General features: G+C 43.9%; 1 protein-coding gene across 3 annotated transcripts in view; it reads left to right on the top strand.

The window, feature by feature from the left end:
• YME1L1 (YME1 like 1 ATPase) overlaps positions 1-27,719 on the top strand; it is a 1,802,807-nt gene that overhangs the window by 1,614,028 nt on the left and 161,060 nt on the right. For all 3 annotated transcript variants that reach the window (XM_044064545.1, XM_044064544.1, XM_044064543.1), the window contains one exon: positions 6,057-6,130. In XM_044064545.1, the coding sequence (XP_043920480.1) occupies positions 6,057-6,130 (74 nt within the window). The remainder of the gene's footprint in view (positions 1-6,056; positions 6,131-27,719) is intronic.

Here is a 27,719-nt window from a genome sequence, read left to right as displayed (position 1 = left end):
AGAACGCCCTAACAGCGTTCAAATCCCTTCTCTTTCTTGGGCAACTGGTAATAAAAACAGATAACACCACATTTATGTGGTACATCAACAAGCAGGGGGGAACCCACTCCTACCCACTGTGCAGGTTAGCCATGGCCCTGTAGCACACAGCCTTGTACATGCAAGTCCATCTGCAAGCTCAATTCCTGCCAGGCAAACAAAACTCACTGGCAGACTTAAGCAGAAATCTCGTAGACCCAAATGAGTGGCAATTGGAGCCCAGCACTTTCAACCTTCTGATTCTGAAATGGGGGACCCCAGAGGTGGATCTTTTTGCCCCCCCCCCCCTACAACCACCAGCTCAGCAAATTCTGCACCAGGATTCCTCATAGCAGGGCCTGGAAAGTGGATGCCCCATCTTTTCAATGGGTAAATCTCTCAATTTATGCCTTTCCCCCTCTGCCCCTTCTCTCAAGATAAGACAGGACAGAACAAGGACAGTTTTGATTGCTCTGGACTGGCTCCGCTAGCACTGGTACCCACTCCTATGCAGCCCGCCACCGGTGCCACCTACACCAGAACCCAACCCTGCTCTCTCAGCAGGAGGGACAGATTTTGCATCCACAACTGCAAACCCTAAATCTCGCAGCATGACTTATTCCTTAATTTCTTTGCCAGCAACCCTAAGCAAGCAGGTGCTGGATGTCATTCTTGAAGCCAGAAGACCCAGTACAAGAAAATCCTATGCTGATAAGTGAAAAAGGTTCTGCTCCTGTATTCAGTCTAAAGGAGGGGACTCAACTCTACCCTCTCTGCCTCTAATCCTGGATTACTTAGCAGATCTATTCCACAAAGGCCTGTCCTTCTCCTCCATTAAGATACATGCCTCTGCCCTTTCAGCTCATTACAGCATTGAGCCACCTCTCTTCTCGCAACCTGTTATCAAACAGTTCCTGAGAGGGGCAAACCACTTAAGGCCACCAAGGAGAGCACCCACCCCTGCTTGGGACCTTAACTTTGTACTGGAAAAGCTCACACTTCCCCTGTTTTAACCTGCCACATCAGCTGAGTTAAAATTCCTCTCCTAGAAAAGAGCCTTGCTTCTGGCCATCACTTCAGCTAGAAGAGTGTCTGAGCTACAAACACGTATGGCTGTGGAACCCTTCATTATTTTCCATGCTGACAGGGTTACCCTCAGGATTAACCCTTCCTTTATGCCTAAAGTGGTGTCCATTGTGGCTCTCAACCAATCCATCCATTTGCCAACTTTCTTCCCTAATCATCAAAATAAAGGGGAAAGGATCCTGCAGTCCTTGGACGTGCACGGACAGCTCAGATTCTTCCTTGATGAGATTAATCCCTTCAGAAAATCTGACCAGTTTCTAGTCAGCTTTGCAACAGGGGCAGAGGGCAAGGCCATTTCAAAACCAACAATTTCCAAATAGCACACTGCATCCATTTCTGCTACAAGCACCATGGGAAATCAACCCCTCAGGGGGTCAGAACACATTCCACTAGGGCAACATCTACCTCTACAGCATTTCTCAGGGGAGTCCCCACCAGGGACATCCTGGAAGCTGCTACCTGGAGTTCTGTACACACCTTCACCAAACATTACCACCTGCCTATCTTTTCCAAATCCAGGGCAGGTTTTGCAATAGCAGTCCTGCAAGGCACACTAGCCAGCCCCGACTCTTCTTGACTGCCTCCACCCTTCTTCAGCTTTGGGAATCCACCCAAGTGTGATGACTGCAACAGTGAAACACTAAGAACATTTGTACAGTTGTGTACACTTAGCATAAATGTAGATGTTAGAGTGTATTCACTGTTGCAGTCCTGGTTTCCCTCTCTTCAGCCCCCTGTTTCTCTCTCTCTCTCTCTCTCTCTGTATGGCTGTTACTCACCCCTTTCAGGGGTATTGGTATTGATATTTACTTTTTGCTGGTGGTATTTTCCCCACCATAACTTAGCTCCCTGTTTGGGGGGCTCCTGACATTTGGGGCAAGAAAACTGATGTAATGGTGTCAGCTGCCTGGTTTTATACCCCCTGACGACCCAACGTCAGTCCTGGAGCGACAGCATCTGACGCAGAAATACTAAGTCACTGGTATTCGGGCCGACTGAGGGCTACCTGCAGGCAGATAACCCAAGTGTGATGACTGCAACAGTGAATACACTCGAACATCTACATTTGTGCTAAGTGTACACAACTGTACTTTTCTCAGTCTCTGACCTTCCCCAAGATCACTTTGGAACAAATTCTGTTTGTCCTATCTAAAACAAGGAACACAACTTCCATGGACCCTGATAATTTACTAGAGATCTTGTATATTTATCTCCAAACATGAGTTATCAAAACCACTGTTAAATCTCTTGCAATGTTGGTCTTGCATAAGGCTTGCATCACTGATGTCTATTTTCCAGGCATCAAGGTGTCCCTTTGTAAGAGCAATCCAGTCATTGAAGCTGGCAATTGTAGACCCATTAGTCTTACCAGCCTTGTTTGTAAAGCCATGGACTGTATCTTTTCTGCCTCTAAAACTAGTCATTGATGATTTTTTACCCCTTGGGTCATATTGGCTTCAGAGGTGCAGTGGATGTAAAATGTTTACACACCCCTGTTAAATTGCCAGGTTTTTGTGATCTAAAAAAATGAGACCACAGTAAATCATTTCAAAAATTTTCCTGTCTTCAATGTGACCTATACAAGTCAATTGAAAAACAAACCTGTTGGGGGGGATATAAAAAGTAATAAACGTACAATAAGCTGGTTGCATAAGTGTTCACACCCTTAAACTAATTTGTTGAAGCACCTTTTGATTTAATTATAACATTCAGTCTTCTTGGTACATACCTGCCATCAATTAGAGACAGACTGATTAACCCCCAATAAAATTCAGCTGTCCTAGTAGGATTTTCCTGACATTTACTCAGTTGCCCGATACAGCAAACGCCATGGTTCTCAGAGAGCTTACAAAGCATCAAAGGGATCTCATTGTTGAAAGGTATCCGTCAGAAGGGTACAAAAAAATTTCCACAGCATTGGCTATACCATGGAACACAGTGAAGACAATCATCAAAATGTGACGAAAATATGGGACAAAAGGGAAGTTGCAAAGAAATAGATGTCCCTCCAAAATTGACGAAAAGACGAGACGAAAACTGGTCAGGGAGGCTGCCAAGAGACCTACAGCAACACTGAAGGAGCTGCAGGAATTTCTGGCAAGAACTGGTTGTGTACTACATGTGACAACAATCTCCTGTATTCTCCGTATGTCTGGACTATGGGGTAGGGTTGCAAGATGGGAAGCCTTTTTCTTACACAGAACAACATCCAGGCCTGGCTAAAATTTTCAAAACAATACATCGAGTCTCCCAAAAGCATGTGGGAAAATGTGTTCTGGTCTGATGAAACCAAGGTTGAACTTTTTGGCCAGAATTCCAAAAGTTACGTTTGGTGCAGAGTCAACACTTCGCATCACCAAAAGAACATCATCCCCACAGTGAAGCATGGTGTGGCAGTATCTTGCTTTGGGGTTGCTTTTCTTCAGCTGGAACTGTGGCTTTAGTCAAGGTGAAGGGAATTATGGATAGGTCCAAATACCAGTCACTTTGGCCCAAAACCTTCAGGCGTCTGCTAGAAAACTGAAGATGATGAGGAATTTCACCTTTCAACACGACAATGACCTCAAGCATACATCCAAATCAACAAAAGACTGACTTCACCAGAAGAAAATTAAAGTTTTGTAATGGCGCAGCTGGAGCCCAGACCTAAATCCAGTAGAAAATCTGTGGGGTGACCAGAAGAGGGCTGTGCACAAGAGATGCCCTCGCATTCTGACAGAGTTGGAGTGCTTTTGCAAGAAAGAGTGGGCAAATATTGCCAAGTCAAGATGTGCCATGCTGATAGACTCCTACCCAAGAAGACGGAGTGCTGTAATTAAATCAAAAGGTGCTTCAACAAAGTATTAGTTTAAGGGTGTGCGCAACCAGCTTGTTGTACGTTTTTTATTTTTTATATTTCTTTTCCCCTAACAGATTTTTTTCAGTTGAATTGTACAAGTTATAGGTCACATTAAAGATGGGAAAAGCTTTGAAATGATTTGCTGTGGTCTCATTTTTTATATCTCAAAAACCTGGCATTTTAACAGGGGTGTGTAAACTTTTTAATATCCACTGTAGCTCTTGCCTGCATTACCTTTAAGACATCTTTGAAAGGGAATCTGAAACGGTTGTTGACAGTTATATGCATACTTGGACTTGACCAAGGCTTTTGGCACAACCCCCATGCAGCCATCATTGGCAGACTGGTGAACTTAAGCATCAGTGCAGCTGTATTGTGGTAGATAGAAAAATAGATTGTTAGATGGATCAAGTGCTTCAGGCACCACCTCTTTAAGTAAAAAAGACACTCAAGTTCCCCAATGCTCAGTAATGTGGATCCTTTTCTATATAGCATTTGTTTCTCTGATCTGCAACCCAGTATTATGGGCATTTGGTTAACAGAATTTGCTGATGACTGTAAATTAGTGATTATTATTCAAGCATTAGCTGATGTGAAGGTACTCTAGGAGGGTCTGAAGTAGGCAAACAACTGGTGCAAGAATAGCGACCTCAAACATAATGCCAAAAATGCAGTATAGTTCATTCTGGTAAAAATAAATACTTCTCAGCACACCAAATAGACAACACACACCTTAAGGTTGACAGTGTAATAGAAATCTAGGTAATAGTTTTAATGACCCCCTATCCATTGATCATCACGTCTCTACTATTAATAGAAAATCCCTCTCTATTATTGAATATAATGCCCCCTTTGGTATGTATGTACTTTTTGAAACCTATCACTTGCTTGGGTAAGACACTAGAGGTTCCTAACTAAAAGAAAAGCGCAGGCCAGACCGATTAGCTGCCTGCCCTCTGTATTCTGTTTCCTAGAGGTTCCTCTGTGGTGATCCATGTTTGGGGTTTCTGGCCTCGAAAGACCTCACCTTCCTACTCTTTGCCTTTGTAGAACTATTTGCTCCTCAAACACATGTACACAGAAACCTTAATCTCTATCAAAACTTTCATAGGATGCACTTGCAAGACAGGTTCTCATCCCAGTGTGTTCCTCATTTGTGGAGTAAGGTACTCCTGCATAATAAGAAACAGTGCTCTAGCTGCATTAAGGACTAACCTAGATAGTTATATGAGCACTTACAAATTCTTCCCAGACCTATTTAGTACCACCTTAAGAAAGGAGACTTGATTCTGGCAAAGCCGGAAATGTGAAATGACTGGTTGCTTACTGTCTATAGATCTCAGGAAACTGTGTTTTGAGAGGAAAGATTTGAAGAGGGCGCTGTTAGCTTTTAAGGAGGATAAAGCACAAGGGCTAGATGAGTTGCTCCGAGACCTTATTGAAATAATCTAGCTAATGTTCTTGTTAATGTGCTTACTGACATAGTCATTCTTTGATTATGTTAGAATTACATGAACTTGGAAAGAGAGGCCAATACCTTTTCATAAAGGTAGAATTAAAAAAAAACAGTGGAATAATTGTTAGCCTATTAATGCACTAATAGTGCTGGGGAAGGTTGCAGATAAATTACTCCTTTCTTTGAAGACGGCAATCTTGGTGAGAGTAATCACTGAGGTGTTACGGTAGAACTATACTATCATTTGTACAGGTGTTTGGTACACTGATTTAAGTAAAATGCTCAGTCTCTGCTACCATTTGTTAGGAGATTTATGGTCGAGTTTTAAATAGAATAATGAGATGTGTTATCTGTCATGACAGTTTATATTTAGTTAAGTAGATTACAGAAAGCTTTTTCTCAGTCAAGATAAGGTGTGTGATCTCTGAGGAAGTTAGTCTTCCAGCTTAGCCAGCCCTTACCTGGGCAGGTGGGGCAACTACTTGTGCATGAAGTGACACCTAACTATCCAAAGAAATACTTATTCTTAACTTTTATATAATTTAAGGGCTGTTGCATTACTGTTACTTCAGTGTTCTTTGGTGTGATGTTATGTGTGCGTACATGTGTTATTACTCTGTGTGTGGATTAATTAATCATCCATTTTTTTCCCTGTAGGTGCATCAAGTGATTTTGACAATGCTACCAAAATAGCAAAAATGATGGTGACCAAATATGGAATGAGTGAAAAGGTAATGATGCATGTGTTATAATAGACATTAACCTGTTTTATTTACATTTGTTTTTGCAACTGTTGTTGACATAATTTACATGGTAGAACATCTTAAGAACTAATTTCACAGGACACCTTTATATCTGGTCATATCATTATGTAGCTCCAAAACAGACCTTTATTTCTTTCCACAAGTTATGTTTTGCTTCCTTTCTTAGAGCTCTGTGCATGGGTTAACGTAGTAACTTGCCATATGTTCTTCTTGTTTCACTGTTGCAGTCATCACATTTGGGTTATCCCTGCCAGGGTTCCCTCAGTCGGCCCGAATACCAGAGGCTTAGTATTTCTGCGTCAGTTGCTATTGCTCCAGGACTGACGTCAGGTCATCAGTGGTATAAAAACAGGCAGCCGACACCATTACATCAGTCTTTCTTGCCGAGGACCCTGAAGCAGAAGCAGTTCACACGAGTGCCGGTTGGCCGCTGCCTGAGTTTTTCATTTTTGAATTGAAGTTGAAGTCTTCTAAAGCTAAGTACCCCGTTGGGGATCCTTGTTTCTTGCTCTAACTGATGTCAGAAAACGTTAACAATTGTTTCGCTTGTGGAAAGCAAATACCACACCAAGACTTTCATTCCTACTGCATCACTTGTTTAGGCCCAGACCACGACATCCCCTGCTGTCGCTTTTGTGCTTTGTTCAACGCCAGAACTATGCATTGTCGGGCCCTTATTGTAGCTAGATATTTTCGCTGTTAGTCCTCGACTTCCGATATGGCTTTGGTAAGCCATCCGACAACCGATCTTCCGAAAAAATGTAAGGATAAAGACAGAGATAGACCGCACAATTCCAAAACTGCCGACAACACTTTCGTCAGTTCTCTGGTCCTCCGGCGCTTTCGCAGCCCCTGATGCCTGCTTCTGTGGATTCGTCGGCCGCTACCGAGACCCTTTCAGAGTCTGGTATGCCGCGAGACTCTTTTTTGACTAAGGAACCTGCGGATGTCTCTACCATGGATGGGTCCGGAGCCGCTGAGCAGGCACCAGCTTCCGAGGAAGTACTTTGCACTGCTGATACTCAACACAGACCGACGACTTCTTTCACGTCTACAGTTCATTCGAAAACTACTGAGTTTTTAAGGCCCATAGTATGAACCACACCAAAAAAAAGATGATCCAAGCTCAGGCCCCTGCATCCTTGCCTCAGTCTCAAATGCTTAAAATGGCGGCAGACCTTATAATGCTTATCAGAGGAAAGCCAGGCTACCCCTTCCAAAAGAAAGAGACTTGTCCCCAGTAGTTTTATGTGAACAGGAGTCCGATGACTGTGATGCATCTGAATATGAAGATATGCAACCCCTCTCTGCTTATGAGGATTCTGATGCAGAAGAATCCATCCCTTCAGCCTCTCCACCCGAGGACTTTTCCTTTGGGGAAACTCTACATACTTTAAGGGAGCATTTCCGAGTCAAAAAAGAGACTGAATTCTTAGATCTTCCACAGCACAGACCTCTGGCCATTCCTCCTGTCCTGGATGTTGTGGATGATGTTTTTATGGACTCTCCAGTCTGACCCCTGACACCCTCCCTCCTGCTCCCAGGAAACCTGACAGATACTATAGTGTCCCCGACTCTCACAGATTTCCTTTCAAAAATCCTATTGATCCAGAGCTCATCTTTCAAGGACATAAAGGAATCAAAGCAACTTCAGCTAAGAATCCTACCCCCTCAGATAGGGATTCATGAGCATTAGACAGATGGGGTAAAAAAGTATACACCTCTGCTACTCTTGCTATTAGAGCATTACGTTGTCAGTTCCATGTGCTGAAATGTCAGCAACATGCCATGGAACTCCTCAAACAAAAAATACCTTCTTTCCCTGCTTGTGCAGAAAATAGAGTTACAAGTTAATGCATTCTGCAAGTCAAGTAACTAAGCATACCTTACAATGTGGCTTTGTCACCCTAGAAGCATCTTGCAGGGCAGCAGTTACTGGATGCTCTTCATGTTTCACTGTTGCAGTCATCACATTTGGGTTATCTTTTTGCAGTAGCCCTCAGTCGGCCTGATTAACAAAGTCTTGGGTCCTGCTTTGGTTGCTGTCCCTTCTTCCATGACGTCAGATCGTCAGGGGTATAAAACATGCAGCCGACGCCATTACATCAGTCTTTCTTGCCGTGCGGTGCCCGAAGCAGAAGCAGTTAGCAAGTGCCAGTCGGCCGACTCCTGAAATTTTTGTTTTAGAGTTTCAGAACCGAAGTCTTCAACTAAAGCTAAGTACCTCATTGGGAAAATTTTTTCTTGCTCCTTACCGATGTCAGTAAAAGTTAATAATTGCATCTCCTGTGGAAAGCAAATACCTCACAAAGATTTTCATTCGTACTGTATTCCTTGCCTAGGCCTTGACCACGACATACCTTGCTGTCGGTTTTGTCTTATTTAATCAACGCACTATCCGTCGTCTGTATATTTTCACCTTTAAATATTTTGGTTCTCCATTCAATTATCCAGAAATGTCGTCGGTAAGCCATCCGACTACCGGCATTCCGAAAAAACACAAAGATAAAGACAGAGACAGGCCACTTAGGTCCAAAGCTGCCAACAACGCTTCTCCTAAGCCAGTCACCAGTTCGCCGGTACTCAGTGAGGTGCATTCGCAGCCCCTGATACCCACTACTTTTGATTCGCAGGCCTCTACTGAGATCCATTCGGTGTCCTGTATGCCGCGAGATGCTTCAACTTTGGAACCTGTGGTTGTCTCTACGTTGGATGGGTCCGGAGCCGCTGTGCAGGCACCGGCTTCTGGGGGTGTATTAAGGCCTACGGACTTGCATATTAAACCAACGCCTCCTTCTTCTTTAAGGCCTAAATCTCAAACCATGCCTAAGAAACCAACGCCCAGGCCGCTATGCCTAACAAACAAATGATAAGAATGGCTGAAGACCTTATAACTTTAATCAAGGGAAGCCAACCACCCCCTTCTAAGAGAACTAGGACTGAATATATTTATGAATCTTCTGACCAGGATTCTGATTTTTCTGATGATCTGGATTTACCCTTATCTACTTATGAGGAGTCTGATGCAGAGGACTCTATACCCTCTGCTTCCCCTCCAGGGGATTTTTATTTTGGTGAAACCTTGCACACTCTAAGGGAGCATTTCCGCTGGGAAAGCAGGATTTTTCTGATTCGAAAAAGAAGCTTAGGGATTTCTTACTTCTGCCTCAGCATAGGCCTTTAGCTATACCTCCTGTACTTTACATTGTTGATGATGCCTTTTCGGAATCTTGTTTGGCCCCTGATTCTTTGCCTCATGCTCCCAGAAAACCTGACAGATATTACAGGGATGTTCTTCATGTTTCACTGTTGCAGTCATTACATTTGGGTAATCTGCTGGCAAGTTGCCCTCAGTCGGCCTGAATTCCAAAGTCTTGGGTCCTGCGTCAGTTGCTGTCTCCTCTTCCATGATGTCAGGTCATCAGGGGTATAAAACATGCAGCCAACGCCATTTTCTTTAGTCTTTCTTGCCGTGCGGTGCCCATAGCAGAAGCATTTCGCAAGTGCCGGTCGGCCGACTACTGAAATATTCAAGTTTGAGTTTCAGAACCGAAGCCTTCACTAAAGCTAAGTACCCCATTGGGGAAACATTTTTCTTGCTCCATACCGATGTCAGAAATAGTTAATAATTGTATTACTTGTGGGAAGCAAATACCTCATAAGGATTTCCATTTATACTGTATTCCTTGCCTAGGCCCTGATCATAACGTGCCTGGCTGTCGGTTTTGTGCTAGATTTAACCAACGCACTATTATGCGTCGGTATATTTTTGCCTCAAAGTATTTTGGAAACAGATTTAACTACCCAGAAATGTCGTCGGATAGCAATTCGACTACCGGAGTACATAAAAAATGCAAAGAAAAGGACAGAGAAAGGCAGTCAAGATTCAAAACCAACGACGAAGCTTCTCCTAAGCTAGTCGCCGGTACTAAGTGAGGTACTTTCTCAGCCCCTGATACTCGCTGCCTTCGAGTTTCAGGCCTCTACCGACACCCATGTGGAGTTTGGCATGCCGCAAGATACTGTGAAGGTATTGGACCGATGGATGTATCTCCCTCGGATGGGTCTGGAGCCGCTGAGCAGGCATCGGCTTCTGAGGGTGTATTCAGACCTCAACATTTGTATATCAAACCGACGACAGCTGCAAAACCAAAGACAAAAGCAACTTCTAAAACTAAAAAACTGACACATGAGCCACGTACACAGGCCTCTATGCGTAAAAAACAGATGATCAAAATGGCTGAAGACCGTATTACCTTGATCAGGGGTACCCATCCTCCTCCAGATAAGAGGCCTGGGCAAGACACTGATTATGAATCTTCAGATCAGGTTTCTATTTCTTCTGATTCCTCTTCTGATCAAGAATTATCTATACCTCACTACGAGGATTCTGATGCAGAGGAGTCTATACCATCTGCTTCTCCTCCTGAGGATTATTCATTTGGGGAAACCTTGCATACTTTGAGGGAGCATTTTCACTGGGAGAGTCAAGACTTCTCAGAATAAAAAAAAAAAGGCTCAGGGATTTCCTTCTCCCTCAGCACAGGCCTTTGGCCATTCCCCCTGTTTTAGACATTGTGGACGATGTGTTTTCAGAGTCCAGCTTGATCCCTGACTCCTTACCTCCGTCTCCCAGTAAGCCTGACAGATATTACAGGGCCCTTGACTCACATAAATTTTTATTTAGAAACCCTGCTGCTGATCCTGAAACTATTTCACAGGGTCCAAAGGGTGTTAAGGCCTCAACAGCAAAAAATCCTACCCCCTCTGACAGAGATTCAAGGGCACTGGACAGATGGGGAAAAAAGGTTTATACATCTGCAACCTTGGCAATCAGAGCCTTAAACTGTCAATTTCATATGCTTAAGTATCAACAACATGTTATGGGATTGCTGAAACAGAAAATGATGTTGATTTCTGAATGTGCAGAAAATAAAGAATTGCAGGAATTATTGCATGCAGCTGAACAGGTTGGAAAGCATACTTTGCAATGTGGTTTTGACTCCTTAGAGGCCTCCTGCAGGGCTGCAGTTACTGGATCTGTGATTAGGAGGCATGCCTGGCTAAAGGTACAAAATTTGCCTGATCATGTTAAAGCTAAATTGCTAGATGCACCTTTACAGAATGATACTCTGTTTGGTATTAAGGCAGAAGAGGTTTTAAAGAAAATGTAAGACAAAGCTAAGTCTATGCAAACTGCTAGACTTCTTACCAGTGCAGCCACCAAGATTCAGTAAACATTGGCCTACAAAAACTTGGTCCTTTCCTGTGTCAGACAGAGCTCAAAGGGGCAAATCCAGACGCCCAAAGGGTTCCAGATACCAGGCACAAGATTCATACAGGTCAAAGCAATGGGGCTCATCTACCACCACATCTGGAGGAGATAAAGCGCAAACCTACAGAAAACAGTCCCAATTACTTTCCTCTGCCTACACCAGTCACTTATCTTTTGGCAGCACCCATAGGGGGAAAATTAGCACTTTTTGCTCAAAATTGGCAGTTAATAACCCAGGACAAGTGGGTACTAAACATAGTATCACAGGGATACAGATTCCATTTCCACACACTGCCAGTGGCAAACTGTTGGCCAGATCTGCCCAAAAACCAATGGGCGGAGGCACAGAAACAGGTTACGTCCCTCATGGATATGGGGTCCATTCAACCAGTACCAGAACAGGAAAAAGGACAAGGTTTTTACTCTACTGTTCTTGTTACCCAAAAAGGACAAGGCCTGTCAGCCAATACTGGATTTATCAATTTTGAACACATACCTGGACATTCCAAATTTCAAAATGCTGACGTTGTAGCAGCTTCTGCCCATGCTGGGCAAGAATGCTTGGCTGGCGACATTAGACCTAAAAGAGGCATTCCTGCATGTCCCAATAAGACAGTCGAGCAGAAGATACCTCAGATTCAAGGCTGGCTTAATGCATTACCAATTCTCTGCACTGCCCTTTGGCTTATCTACTGCGCCCAGGGTCTTCACAAAGTACCTGGCACCAGTAATTGCATTTTGCAGGCAAAAAAGTATACAAATATACCCTTACTTGGATGACTGTCTCATTCAAGCAGAGAGCAAGGACATTCTTCTTCAACACCTGACGTTTGTGAAAAGGCTTCTAAAATGCCTAGGGTACACAATAAACGAAAAGAAATCACAAATGGTACCCTCTCAAAAGATAACATTCTTGGGTGCAAGCTTGAATACAACTGCCCAGATGGCTTACTTCACGTCAGACAAGCAAAGGCAACTGACTACTTACTTCAAACTGATGGCAACAAAAACCCAGTTATCTGCAAGACAAATTCTGCAGGCTTTAGGCTTCATGGCATCCTGCATCCTACTGATTCCATATGCAAGACTGCATATAAGGAAACTTCAATGGTACCTAAAAAGTTTATGGAGTCAACATGCTCACAGTCTGGAAACAATGATTCCTCTCATACCCTGCCTACAACAGGAATTTCTGTGGTGGTCAAAGGCATGTCACCAAAACATGGGACGGGCCTTCACTCTACCCCCTGCCAGCCAAACCTTAACAACAGACGCATCAGATTATGCCTGGAGGGCCCACATGGCAGGAAGATGCATTCAGGGCATATGGACCCCAAAACAAATGCATCTACATATCGACCAGAAAGAGATGCTAGCTGTTCAAAATGCCCTAACAGCCTTCAAGGACTTACTTCATCCAGGACAACTACTGATAAAGACGGACAACACCACTTCATCCAGGACAACTACTGATAGACGGACAACACCACTGTCATGTGGTATATAAACAAGCAAGGGGGCACACACTCATACCCCCTTTGCAGATTAGCCATGGCACTGTGGGACACAGCTTTGACCTACCAAATACATCTTCAAGCTCAATTCCTTCCAGGAAAGCAAAATACTCTGGCAGACTATTTAAGCAGAAACCTTATGGACCCTCACGAGTGGAAGCTAAATCCACAAGTCTTCAGCATGGTAACAGAGAAATGGGGGAGCCCAGACATAGATCTGTTTGCCTCTCCTCAAATTATCAATTGAAAAGATTCTGCGCAAGGACCTAATCACAGACAATCATGGAAAGTGGACGCCCTATCTCTCAGTTTACGCCTTTCCTCCTCTGCCTCTTCTTTCCAAGGTCCTCCTAAAAGTCAGACAAGAGAAACCAAAGATGATACTAATTGCCCCGGACTGGCCCCGCCAATACTGGTACCCAGTCCTAAGGAACTTGTCTCAATACCCAGCTTGGACCTTACCTCAAAGAACTCAACTACTCTCCCAGCAAACAAACAGATCCTGCACAATCAACACCAGACACTGAACTTGGTGGCATGGCTGATCTTGTAGTTATACAAACAACTCCTCTCAGTAAAGCTGTGATGGATGTCAAACCAGAAGGACTAGTACTAGAAAATCTTATGCTGATAAATGGAAGAGATTCTGTGCTTGGAAATCAAGCACAAGGAACTGATACAGCAGAACCAAATGTTCCTCAGATATTACAATACTTAACTGAGCTGCTTGACAAAGGCTTATCTTTCTCATCGATTAAAATCCATGCCTCTGCCATTTCGGCTCTTTACAATACAGAGCCACCAATCTTTTCTCATCCTTTACTAAAGCAGTATCTTAGAGGAGCCAAAAATGCAAGGCCTCCTAGAAGATCACCATTACCTGCATGGGACCTCAATTATGTATTGGAAAAGCTCACCCTGCCTCCATTTGAACCAGCTGCTACCGCTAATATAAAGTTCTTATCATGGAAAACAGCTCTGCTACTAGCAATTACTTCAGCAAGAAGAGTTTCGGAGCTACAGGACCTCATGGCTGTAGAGCCTTTTATCATATTTTACCCAGACAGGGTGTCTCTGAGGACAAATCCTACATTTATGCCTAAGGTGGTTTCCAGTGTGGCTCTTAACCAAACAATTCATCTGCCAACCTTTTATCCAATTCCACAGAACAAGGGGGAGAGAATTCTGCATTCCTTGGATGTACACAGACAGCTAAGATTCTACTTGAGCAGGACTAAAGCTCTAAGAAAAACTGAGCAATTACTAGTGACATATGCTGCAGGATCAGAAGGCAAGGCTATTTCAAAGCAGACAAGTTCAAAGTGGATAAGCCACTGCATCCATTTCTGCTGCTTACACCATGGTAAACCTGTGCCCAAGGGCATTGGGTCTCATTCCACCAGAGCTGCAGCTACTTCAGCAGCCTTTCTCAGAGGAGTACCAACCAAAGACATTCTAGAGGCTGCTACTTGGAGTTCTGTTCACACTTTTACAAAGCATTATCATTTGCCTTTGTACTCTAAGTCCAGGGCAGGCCTTGCCACTGCAGTTCTGCAGGGCCTTATAGCCGCACTTAATGCTGTTTAGCTCCATCCTCCCAACCATAGCTTTGGGATTCTACCCAAATGTAATGACTGCAATAGTGAAACATGAAGAACATAGTACAGTTGTGTACACTTACCTTAAATGTAGATGTTCGAGTGTATTCACTGTTGCAGTCCAGGTTACCCTCCCGCCATCCCCCCTTTCATTCTGGAGTTTATCTTTCCTTCTCTATCTTCTACAACCTATGTGGTGTATTTGCTTGTAGATGAAGGTAAAGTTTATATTGATGCATGTATGTATATATATATATATATATATATATATATATATATATATATATATATTTTTTTTTTTTTTGCTACCTTTTTGGGGACACCTGACATCTGGGGCAAGAAAAACTAAAGAAAATAGCGTTGGCTGCATGTTTTATACCCCTGACAACCTGACGTCATGGAAAAGGCGACAGCAACCGATGCAGGACCCAAGACTTTGGAATTCAGGCCGATTGAGGGCATCCTGCCAGCAGATTACCCAAATGTAATGACTGCAACATTGAATACACTCTTAACATCTACATTTATGGTAAGTGTACACAACTGTACTTTCCTGATTTTCATAAGTTCCTTTTTAAAAATCCTATTGCGGATCCAGAGACTATCTCACAGGGACCCAAGGGCATTAAGGCTTCTACTGCCAAAAACCCTACCCCTTCTGATAGAGACTCCAGGGCGCTGGATAGAATGGGTAAGAAGGTTTACACTTCTGCAACCTTCGCCATTAGGGCCTTAAACTGTCAGTTTCATATGTTAAAGTATCAACAATATATTATTGGATTGCTTAAACAGAAAATGATGTTGATTCCTGACTGTGCTGAAAATAAAGCATGACAGGATTTAATGCATTCTGCTGAACAGGTTGGAAAACGTACTTTGCAATGTGGGTTTGATTCATTAGAGTCCTCTTGCAGGGCTGCTGTGACTGGGTCAGTACTCAGAAGGCATGCTTGGCTTAAGGAGCAATCTTTGCCTGATCATGTTGAAGCTAAACTGTTGGATGCTCCCTTAAATCAGGACCACCTGTTTGGCAACAAAGCTGAGGAAGTTCTTAAAAAGATGGAAGATGAAGCTAAATCTATGCAAACTGTTAAAGATTTCTTATAAGTTCAGCCTCCAAGATTTAGTAGGCATTGGCCCTCTAAGAATTGGTCCTTTCCAGCCCCTTCCAGGTCTTCTCAATCCAAACCCAGACACAGCAGAAACCCCAGGTTTCAGTCCCAGGGTACGCACAAGACTAAGCAGTGGGGGCTTATGCTTCCAAATCTGGGAGTAGTAAGACTCCCCCGTATGGAAAACTGTCTCAGTGACTTGATTTTAAAACTTCCAAGCACTTCTCAACTGAATGCTCCTTTAGGGGGAAAGATTGGTCTGCAGGCCAAAAACTGGGAACTCATTACCCAGGACAAATGGGTTTTAAATATAGTGTTCCAAGGATGCATATTTCATTTCCACATATTACCAGCACCAAAAGGTTGGCCAGATCTACCCCCAAATCAGTGGGCAGAGGCTCAAAAGCAAATAGTCTCTCTTTTAAACGTAAAGGCTATTCATACTGTACCAGAAGAGAAAAAAGGACAAGGTTTCTACTCAAGACTTTTCCTGGTACCCAGAAAAGACAATTCATGGCGTCCTATTCTGGACCTGTCTACTGTAAACACCTTTTTGGTGATTCCAAAATTCAAGATGCTGATTCTTCACCAGTTGCTTCCTATGCTAGGAAAGATGCCTGGATGGTTGCACTCGATTTAAAGGAAGCATATCTGCACATTCCAATCAGGGGAATCTTGCAGAAGATACCTAGGCTTCAAATCAGGCTACAATCACTACCAGTTCTCTGCACTGTCATTTGGCTTATCTACTGCGCCCAGGGTATTCACAAAGTGCCTAGCCCCAGTCATTGCATTTTGCAGGCAAATAAATATTCAAATATGCCCATAGCTGGACGATTGTTTAATTCAGGCAGAAAGCCAAGGACGTACTTTTGAATCATCTGGCCTTTGTACAAAGGGTGCTAACTTGTCTGGGGTACACCATAAACAAAAATAAATCACACCTGGTACCCTGTCAACAAATTATATTCCTGGGAGCAAGCTTGAATACAACTTCCCAGATGGCTTTCCTCATGCCAGAGAAACATTTATTTGACAACCTACTTCAAACAAGTGGCCACAAAAACCCTACTATCGACAAGGCAGATACTGCAAGCCTTGGGGTTCATGGCCTCCTGCATTCTTCTAATTCCATATGCAAGACTGCATATGAGGAAACTACAGTGGTATCTAAAAAGCCTGTGGTGTCAACATTCTCAGGAACTAGAAGCAATGATTCCTATCATACCTTGCCTATGCCTAGAGTTTCTTTGGTGGGCAGAGGCCTGCCACCAAAACAAGGGACTACCATTCACTCCACCCCCTGCCGCCCAAACCCTAACAACAGATGCATCAGATTATGCATGGGGGGGGCTCACATGGCGGGGAGGTGCATTCAGGGCAAATGAAACCCAAGTCAAATGCACCTGCATATCAATCAAAAAGAAATGTTAGCTGTACAGAATGCTCTGACAGCCTTCAAGGGACCACATTCTTCCAGGACAATTAATGGTAAAGACTGACAACACCACTGTTATGTTGTACATAAACAAGCAGGGGGTTACACATTCTTACCCCCTCTGCAGACTAACCATGGCATTGTGGAACACTTCAGCTGGAAAACCCTATCAGTTTATGCCTTTCCTCCTCTGCCTCTGCTCTCCAAAGTACTACTAAAGATCAAACAGGACAAACCAAGGATGATTTTGATTGCACCAGACTGGCCACGCCAACACTGGTACCCCCTCTTGCGCAGTGTGTCACTGTTGGCCCCATGGCACCTGTCTCAGACTCCTACCATATTGTCTCAGCAGGAGAACCAGATTCTGCATCCTTAGCTTCAAACACTGAACCTAGCAGCCTGGCTACCTAATCTCTCCTTTACCATCCCTCAGTAAACCAGTAATGGATATTTTAGAGGCATGGAGGCTTAGTACTAGAAAATCTTATGCTGAAAAATGGAAAAGATTCTGTGCCTGGAACCAATCTCAAGGGATGAGCACAGCAGTGCCCAATTTACTTCAGAATTTAAACTGAGATGCTTCACAAGGGCCTGTCTTTCTCCTCCATCAAAATTCATGCCGCAGCCATTTCAGCTCATTATAACACAGAACCTCCCCTCTTCTCTCATCCACTGCTTAAGCAGTTCCTCAGAGGGTCCAAAAAATCTACGACCACCCAGGAGAGCTCCAACTCCATCCTGGGACCTTAACTTTGTATTGGAAAAGCTGACACTTCCTCCTTTCGAGCCAGCTCCCACTGCGGACTTAAAATTCCTTTCTTGGAAAACAGCTTTCCTTTTAGCAATTACTTCAGCAAGAAGGGTATCTGAATTACAGGCCCTCATGGCAGTGGAGCCTTTCATCATCTTTCATGCGGGCAGGGTATCCCTCTGGACCAGTCCCTCCTTCATGCCCAAGGTGGTATCCAGCATGGCCCTTAATCAGTCCATTCATTTGCCAACCTTCTTTCCTAATCCACAGAACAAAGGGGAAATGGATACTGCATTCCTTAGACGTGCACAGACAACTTAGATTTTACTTGAACAGGACTAAATAAAAAAAGCCTCATTGTACTTAATGTGTTGATAATTTCCCACTGCTTGCTGATTTCTTTGCATTAGCCCCGCTCCTCACCCTGCCCCCAAATTCCTCCCGCCCCTAGATGTGCTAAATTTATAGCCACAACTGCCACTCCCTTAATTATAGAACCAATCAGCAATTGTTAGACCCACCCTAACCACAACACCCTCCCTATTTCTCTACTCTACCCTCATCTACTACCCCCCACTCCCATTCTTAAACAATTGTAAGTTGCAAAACCTCTTCAATGCCTCTACAAACCTCAACCCCACCTTTCAATTCAAAGCCCTCCTACTACCTTTTACCCATGCTGATAATTACGTATTTTATCACAGCTTATGAACATCTCTCCCTTTCAGGCTCCCACTACCCCAGATCACAGACCAATATGCATGCTCTTTCACGTAACTTTAATCAGCCACTACTCCCCCTCACTTCCAACTCCCATATTACAATAACTCAACAGCTCATTCGAGTCAGTTATGTTAACCCTAGAACTAAACATTACTACAAACTATAATTCAAGCTTCAAAAACTAATAATCTATTCTCAAATTAACCTCACAATGGATGGGGACGTCCACCCCAACCCAGGACTAACCCCATCAGAAGCATCCAACCAAATATGTAATATCCCCTCTAGCCTGCAAAACTTAAACATTTCCTCTACGTCTCTCCTCATCTGCCACCTAAACATCAGTAGCCTAAGTAATAAAATCCAATAACTGCATGCCCTGTTAGCAGTACACTCCCCAGATATACTATGTCTTACAGAAACCTGGCTTAAGCCATCCACCACTGACAATGAAGTTACTCCTCCAGGTTACAATGTAATACGACTGGACAGCACCTCAACGAAGGGAGGCGGGGTAGCTGTCTTGTATAAATCTTCAATTAATGTAACTATTTCCAACTCTCCACAAGTTCCTCAAGCTGATAAAGCTGAAATACTCTTTACAAAGCTACAAATTAGCCAGCATAAATCTATAAACATTGGCTGCATTTATATCCCACCTGGCAACAACACCAATATCCTTGAAGACATTCTACAGTGGCTGTCCATAAACTCCCCACAAGAAACTATTGATGTTCTTCGTGTTTCACTGTTGCAGTCATTACATTTGGGTAATCCTGCTGGCAGGTTGCCCTCAGTCGGCCTGAATTCCAAAGTCTTGGGTCCTGCGTCGGTTGCTGTCACCCCTTCCCTGACGTCGGGTCATCAAACAGGTGCCCTATGCAGCACAATTGAAAAAGCTAAGACTGTTCTCTGTTGCATACCGTTTTCTCAGAGGCGATCTCTGTCTAACATACAGAGCCATGTCCAACCCAGAATTGTTAAACATGCTCAATCTTAGCAAAACCAAATCTACTCGAGCTACACGCTCTAGGGATATAAATCTCAACACAACAACGAATAGAACATGCTGGAGGGATAGATTCCCTTCGCAGAGACTTCCCTTACTATGGAACAGGGTCCCGATCTACATAAGACAGAGCCCCTCACTATCACTCTAAAAGAGGAACCTTGATGAGTGGATGGGTAACAGAAAGTTCACACTGGGGATCACACCAACAGCACTACTAGATAGGGGCCAAGGGTACTAGCTGCTAGTACAAGGGTCTAGGGAACTATTAAAGGGGTGGTGAATACCGCACAACGTGGCTGGGCTAAATGTATGCCTTCGGGCAGATAGCCCAGTACCAACCTATGAACCTATAAGGGTATAAAATAAGCAGCCAACACCATTTTCTTCTCTTTCTTGCCTCGCGGTGCCCGAAGCAGTGCACAAGTGCCGGTCGGCCAACTCAACTCCTGAGATTTTCGTATTCGAGTTTCAGATCCGAAGTCTTCAATAAAGCTAAGTACCCCGTTGGGAAAACTTTTTTCTTACTCCAGACCGATGTCAGAAAAAGTAAATAATTGTATTTCTTGTGGAAAGCAAATACCTCATAAGGACTTTCATTCTTACTGTATTCCTTGCCTAGGCCCTGATCACAACGTTTCTGGTTGTCTGTTTTGTGCTAGATTTAACCAACGCACTATTAAGCGTCGGTATGATTTTGCTTTAAACTATTTTGGACGCTGGTTTAATTAACCAGAAATGTCGTCGGACAGCCATCCGACTACCGGAGTTCACAAAAAACGCAAAGAAAGTGAGAGACAGTAACAACCAAGGCCCAAAACCGACTACAAAGCTTCACCTAAGCCAGTCGCCGGTTCTCAGTGAGGCACTTTCGCAGCCCCTGACGTCCATTACTTTAGAGTTGCAGGCCGCTACTGACTCCCACGTGGAGTCGGCTATGCCTCTGGAAACTCAAGGTATTGGAGCCTCGGACATTATTCCCTCAGATGGGTCCGGAGCTGCTGAGCAGGCACCGGCTTTTGAGGGTCTGTTCAGCCCCAAACATCTTTACATTAAACCGACTTCAGCTTCAAAGGCAAAGACTAAAGCACCTTCTAAAGCAAAGAAACAAACACCAGAGCCACGTGGTCAGGCCTCTATGCCCAAAAAACATATGCTCAAAATGGCCGAAGACTTGCTTACCTTAATCAGGGGTTCCCATCCCCCTCCTGATAAGAGGCCTAGGCAAGAGACAGACTGAATCTTCAGATCAGGTTTCTATTTTTTTCTGATTCCTCTTCTGATCAGGAATATTCTCTTCCCCCCTATGAGGATACTGATGTTAAAAAATCTATACCTTCAGCTTCTCCTCCAGTGGACTATTCTTTTGGGGAAACCTTGCACACCATGAGGGAGCATTTCCACTGGGAGAGCCAAGATTTTTCAGACTCTAAAAAGAGGCTCAGGGACTTACTACCTCAGCACAGGCCTCTAGCCATTCCACCTGTGTTAGACATTGTAGATGTGTTTTCGGAGTCTAGTCTGACCCCTGACTCCTTAACTCCAGCTCCTGTTAAGCCTGACAGATACTACAGGGTTCCTGACTCTCATAAATTCCTTTTTAAAAACCCTGCTGCGGACCCTGAAACTATTTCACAGGGTCCCAAAGGAGTTAAGGCCTCTGCTGCAAAAAACCCTACCCCCTCTGACAGAGATTCTAGGACACTGGATAGATGGGGAAAAAAGGTTTACACATCTGCAACCTTGGCTATAAGGGCCTTAAACTGTCAGTTTCATATGCTCAAATATCAGCAACATGTCATGGCATTACTTAAACAGAAAATGTTGTTAAACTCTGAATGTGCAGAAAACAAGGAAATGCAGGATTTATTGCATGTAGCTGAACAAGTTGGAAAGCATACTTTGCAGTGTGGTTTTGATTCTTTGGAGGCCTCCTGCAGGGCCGCAGTTATGGGTTCTGTAATTAGGAGGCTTGCTTGGTTAAAGGAACAAAATCTGCCTGATCATGTCAAAGTTAAATTATTAGATGCACCTTTACAGCATGATACTTTGGTGTTAAGGCAGAAGAGGTGTTAAAGAAAATGGAGGACAAAGCTAAATCTTTGCAAACTGTCAAAGATTTTTTACAAGTACAGCCACCTAGGTTTAGTAGACACTGGCCTACAAAGAATTGGTCCTTTCCTGTGTCAGACAGACCTCAGAGGGGCAGATCCAGACGCCCTAGAGGCAGATCCCAGACGCAAGGTTCATACAGGTCAAAGCAATGGGGTGCTTCTACCTCCAAAGTTGGAGAAGACAAATCACAACCATACAGTAAACAGTCCCAATGACTTCCCCCTGCCTGCACCAAGCACTTACCTCCTAGCAGCACCTTTAGGGGGAAAATTAGCACTTTTTTTTCTCAAAATTGGCACATTATAACCCAGGACGAGTGGGTTCTAAATATAGTGTCACAAGGCTACAAGTTCCATTTCCATACCCTGCCAAAGGCAAACGGCTGGCCAGATCTGCCAAAAAATCAATGGGCAGAGGCACAAAAACAAGTCTCATCCCTCATGGCCATTCAACAAGTACCACAGCAAGAGCAGGGGAATAGGATTTTACTCAAGACTGTTCTTGGTACCCAGAAAGGACAAAGCCTGGAGACCAATACTGGACCTATCTATTCTGAACACATTCCTGGATATACCAAAATTCAAAATATTGACTTTGCAGCAGCTTCTGCCCATGCTGGGCAAGAATGCTTGGCTTGTAACTTTAGACCTGAAAGAGGCATACCTGCATGTCTCAATCAGACAATCATGCATAAGAAACCTCAGATTCAAGGCTGGCACAATGCATTACCAATTCTCTGCACTGCCCTTTGGCTTATCTACTGCGCCCAGAGTCTTTACAAAGTGCCTGGCACCAGTAATTGCATTTTGCAGACAAAGAGGAATCCAAATATATCCTTACTTGGACGACTGTTTAATTCAAGCAGAGAACAAGGACATTCTTCTACAACATCTGGCATTTGTGAAAGACTTCTAACATGCCTAGGGTACACAGTCAACGAAAAGATATCAAAACTAGTACCCTCTCAAGAGATAATATTCCTGGGTGCAAGCTTAAATACAACTGCCCAGATGGCTTACCTCACGCCAGACAAACAAAGGCAACTGACTACCTATTTCAAAATGTTGGCAACAAAGGCCCAGTTATCTGCAAGAAAAATTCTGCAGGCTTTGGGCTTCATGGCATCATGCATCCTTCTAATTCCATAGGTTCATAGGTTGGGTACTACGCTATCGGCCCTAGGGCCTATACAAGCCTATCCATAAAAATTCCCTGGCTATTTCTTCCCACAGTATTTACTTCCCTAGACCCCTGTCTAACAGGGCGACTGACATGATCCCCGGGATGAATTTCCTATCTCCCAGCCAATCATCAAGGTTCCTTTGGAAGAGGGCCAAAGAGGTGCTCTGCTTGATATGTATGGGCAGTCTATTCCAGAGTCTGGGGAGTCTCTGGGTCAGGAACCTATCCCTCCAGCATGTTTTGTTCATTGTAATGAAAAGGTTTAGATCCCTGGAGCGTGAATCTCTGAGGTATTGGGATTTCTTTAAGTGTAGGATGCCCAAAAGCACTGGGTTTGACATGGCCTTGTATGTTAAGCAGAGACTGCCTCTGAGTAGATATGCGACAGAGTATAGGTGGAGTTTTTTTTAGATGGTCAGCATAGGGCATCTGCTTTAGGCCTGTGATTCTTTTAGTGAGGTATTTCTGCGGCCTTTCCAGTTGTTGCAGATGTCTTGAGAGGTACATACCAAACGGGGCGTTATATTCTACAATGGGCCTAATGAGGGATGAGTACAGTGGGACAATGACCTCCTTTTTTCTGGATGAAAAGCCCTTAGTGATGAGGTGTGCCACATAGAATGATTTCCTGACTGTTGTGGCAATATGGTTATCAAAGATGAGACTACTGTCCACCTGAGTCCCGAAGTCTCTTATCACACTTTCAGTGTTTAGTGTACTGCCACCTATGTGATAATTCATGGGTACATATTTTTTTCTCAAAGGGGATAACTATACATTTCTTGGCATTGAGCTTGAGCCCATGGCTCTGGCACCAATCATCTGTTTCTGTAAGGCCTTTTGTAGAATAGCCACATAATTTGGGGATTCAATAATGGCTCCCAGTTTGCAGTCATCTGCGAACTTTGTTAGCCAGAGTCCCTTAGTGTTGACCTGTACTTCAGAGAAGTAGATGCCAAACAAGAGCGGTCCCAGGACTGAACCCTGAGGTACTCCACTTGTCTGGAGCTGGATTTGGAGTCGGCTACTTTTACAGTGTGGTTTCTGTCAGTAAGCCAGTTGGCAACTCATCGAGTGACGTAGGGATTAATGCCCAGCTAAGGAAGTTTATCTATGGTTCCAGAATGGGGGATGATGTTGAAGGCCTCGGCGAGGTCCAGATAGACTGTGTGGACCACCTTACCCTTGCCCACGGCTCTGGAGACTGATTCGAAGAAGTCAGTCAGGTTCTGGAGCCAAACTGTGTGGGGTCCAGTGTTTGAAGGTTTCCAATGTCTTTGTTTATAAGTTCCATGATAATACGTTCCATGGCCTTGCAGATCAGGCTCATCAGACTGATGGGGTGGTAGTTGCCGGGATCCAAGGTCCCCCCTTGTTGAGTGGGATAACTGTAGCTGTGTGCCACTCTGGGCATGAAGCCTGAGGTGAGGCTATGATTAAACATGACACTTAGGTGAGGTGCCAGTTCATTTTGTAGTTCATGTAGTACACAGCCTGGGATGTCGTCTGGTCCCATGGATCCTGTATTCAAGACTGCATATGAGGAAACTTCAGTGGTACCTAAAAAGTGTTTGGATTCAACATTGCCACAGCCTGGAAACAATGATTACTCTCATCCCCTGCCTGCAACAGGAGTTTTGATGGTGGGCGAAGGCTTGTCACCAGAACAAGGGACAGCCATTCACATTAACCCCAGCCAGGCAGACACTAACAACGGAACGGATACATCAGATTATGCCTGGGGGGCCCACATGGCAGGAAGATGCATTCAGGGCACATGATCCTCAAACCAAATGCATCTACATATCAATCAAAAAAGAGATGCTAGCTGTTCAAAATGCCCTGACAGCCTTCAAGGACCTACTTCATCCGGGACAACTACTGATAAAGATAGACAACACCACGGTCATGTGGTATATAAACATGCAGGGGGGCACACATTCTTACCCCCTTTGCAGACTAGCCATGACTTTGTGGGACACAGCATCGACTTACCATGTGCATCTGCAGGCACAATTCCTGCCAGGAAAGGCTATTACTCTGGCAGATGAACTAAGCAGGAACCTCATGGATCCCCACAAGTGGAAGCTGGATCCACAAGTCTTCAGCATGATAACAAGGAAATGGGGATGCCCGGACATAGATCTATTTGCCTCCCCTCTCAATTACAAAATAAAAAGATTCTGCACAAGGACTTATCACAGACAAGCATGGAAAGTGGGCGCCCTATCTTTCAGCTGGAAAAATATATATGTCTTTCCACCACTGCCTCTCCACCCCAAGGTACTCCTACAGGTCAGACAGGAAAATCCAAAGATGATGCTGATTGCCTCAAACTGGCCCCGCCAGTACTGGTACCCAATCCTAAGGAACTTGTCTTAATGCCCAGCCTGGACCTTACCTCAAATACCTCATCTACTGTCCCAGCAAAACAATCAGATCCTGCACAGGCAACTCAGGACCTTAAACCTGGCAGCATGGCGAATAATGTAGTCATACAAAACACACCTCTCAATAAAGCTGTGATGGATGTCATTTTGGAAGCCAGACGGCCTAGTACTAGAAAATCTTATGCTGGGAAATGGAATAGATTCTGTGATTGGAACCAGGCACAAGGAACTGATACAGCTGTACCAAATATTCCTCAGATTTTGCAATACTTAACTGAGATGCTGGACAAAGGCCTATCTTTTTCATCAATTAAAATTCATGCCTCTGTCATTTCAGCTCATTACAATACAGAGCCACCAATCTTTTCTCATCCTTTGTTAAGGCAGTACCTCAGAGGAGCCAAAAAATTAAGGCCTCCAAGGAGATCACCAATACCTGCATGGGACCTCAACTATGTCTTGGAAAAACTCACCCTGCCTCCCTTTGAGCCAGCTGCTACTGCTGATATAAAGTTTTTATCTTGGAAAACAGCTCTGCTCCTAGCAATAACTTCTGCAAGACGAGTTTCAGTGCTGCAGGCAGTCATGGCTGTGGAACCATTTCACTTTTTATCCAGACAAGGTTTCTCTGAGAACAAACCCAACATTTATGCCTAAGGTGGTGTCCAGTGTGGCTCTTAACCAAACTATTCATCTGCCAACTTTTTATCCAAATCCACAGAACAAGGGGGAGAGAATTCTGCATTCTTTGGACGTACACAGACAGCTTCGATTCTACTTGGACAGAACCAAAACTTTCAGGAAGACAGAGCAGTTACTAGTGTCATATGCTGCAGGACCACAAGGAAAGGCTATCTCTAAGCAGACTATTTCAAAGTGGATAGGCCACTGCATTCGTTTCTGCTATTCACAGCATGGCAAGCCAGTGCCTAAGGGCATTAGGCCACATTCAACCAGAGCTGCAGCCACTTCAGCAGCCTTCCTCAGGGAAGTACCAACCAAAGACATTTTAGAGGCTGCTACTTGGAGTTCAGTGCACACCTTTGCAAAGCACTATCATCTGCCACTCTACTCTAAATCCAGGGCAGGCTTTGCCACTGCAGTTCTGCAGGGCCTCATAGCCGCTCCAAATGCTGTTTAGCTCCAGCCTCCCAAACATAGCTTTGGGACTCTACCCAAATGTAATGACTGCAACAGTGAAACATGAAGAATGTAGTGCAGTTGTGTACACTTACCATAAATCTAGATGTTCAAGTGTATTCACTGTTGCAGTCCAGGTTACCCACCCACCGTCCCCCTTTTCTCTGCTGGAACTTATCTTTCCTTCTCTGATTTATACGACCTATGTGGTGCATTTCCTTGTAGATGAAGGTAAAGTTTATATTGGTGCATGTACTTTTATATATTTATAAATTCTGCCTACCCTTTTAGGGGGCACCTGATATCTGGGGCAAGAAAAACTGAAGAAAATGGCGTCGGCTGCTTATTGTACCCTGACGACCTGACGTCAGGGAAGGGGTGACAGCAACCAACGCAGGACCCAAGACTTTGGAATTCAGGCCGACTGAGGGCAACCTGCCAGCAGGATTACCCAAATGTAATGACTGCAACAGTGAATACACTCGAACATCTACATTTATGGTAAGCGTACACAACTGTACTTTTTAGGTGACTTTAATATAGACTGGAACACCTGCTCCTCAGACTTCCCTACTATCCACATCACTCCTATATGGTTTCTCCCAAGTCTTAACCTCCACCACCAGAACTAGTAAGCCCAATAGCAAAGAAAGCATACTAGATTGGATTCTCATTAATAACCCTCCCCAAATGTATAAGGCAGGCACCCAACCTGAGGAAATAAGTGATCACCTCCTAACATATATACTCAGACAAAAAAATGATATCCCTCAAATACCTAGCTTCAGAACTATCAGGAACAATAAGAGCTTCAATCAAACCAAATTCCAATTAGAACTTCAAACATGCAACTGGAATAGACTAAAACTACTCCCACTAGACGAGGCAGTATCACACTTTAACTCCACATTTCTTACAATCCTTAATCATGCACCAACCTGGACCATCAGAACAAAGAAAAAAGTAGCACCGTGGCTGTCCAAAGAAACTAGACAAAAAATCATGAATAGAAATAAAGCCTGGTCGTCATGGAAAACCAATAAAAACCCTAAGGATCAACTAGTATATAAACAGCTACAAAGTTGTACTAAGAAGTCTATAATGTTAGACAAAAAAGACTATTACTGTAACCTGCAACATAAACATCAAAATCAACCACAAAAACTTTGGCCCAGCTTAAACAATCTTCTCCATCCAGGTAATACTACTACCTCTACCCCTGCATCTATCCACCAAAAACCTCCAGAAAATATTGCCAACACCTTCAACACCTTCTTTACAAAAACTATACAATCCCTTGCCAACC

Source organism: Protopterus annectens, chromosome 3.part0, assembly GCF_019279795.1.
Source record: "Protopterus annectens isolate FY-2018-M chromosome 3.part0, PAN1.0, whole genome shotgun sequence".
Classification (NCBI taxonomy): Eukaryota; Metazoa; Chordata; order Ceratodontiformes; family Protopteridae; genus Protopterus; species Protopterus annectens.
Note: the sequence above shows the minus strand (reverse complement) of the source record. Positions and strands in the feature narration are given on the sequence as shown.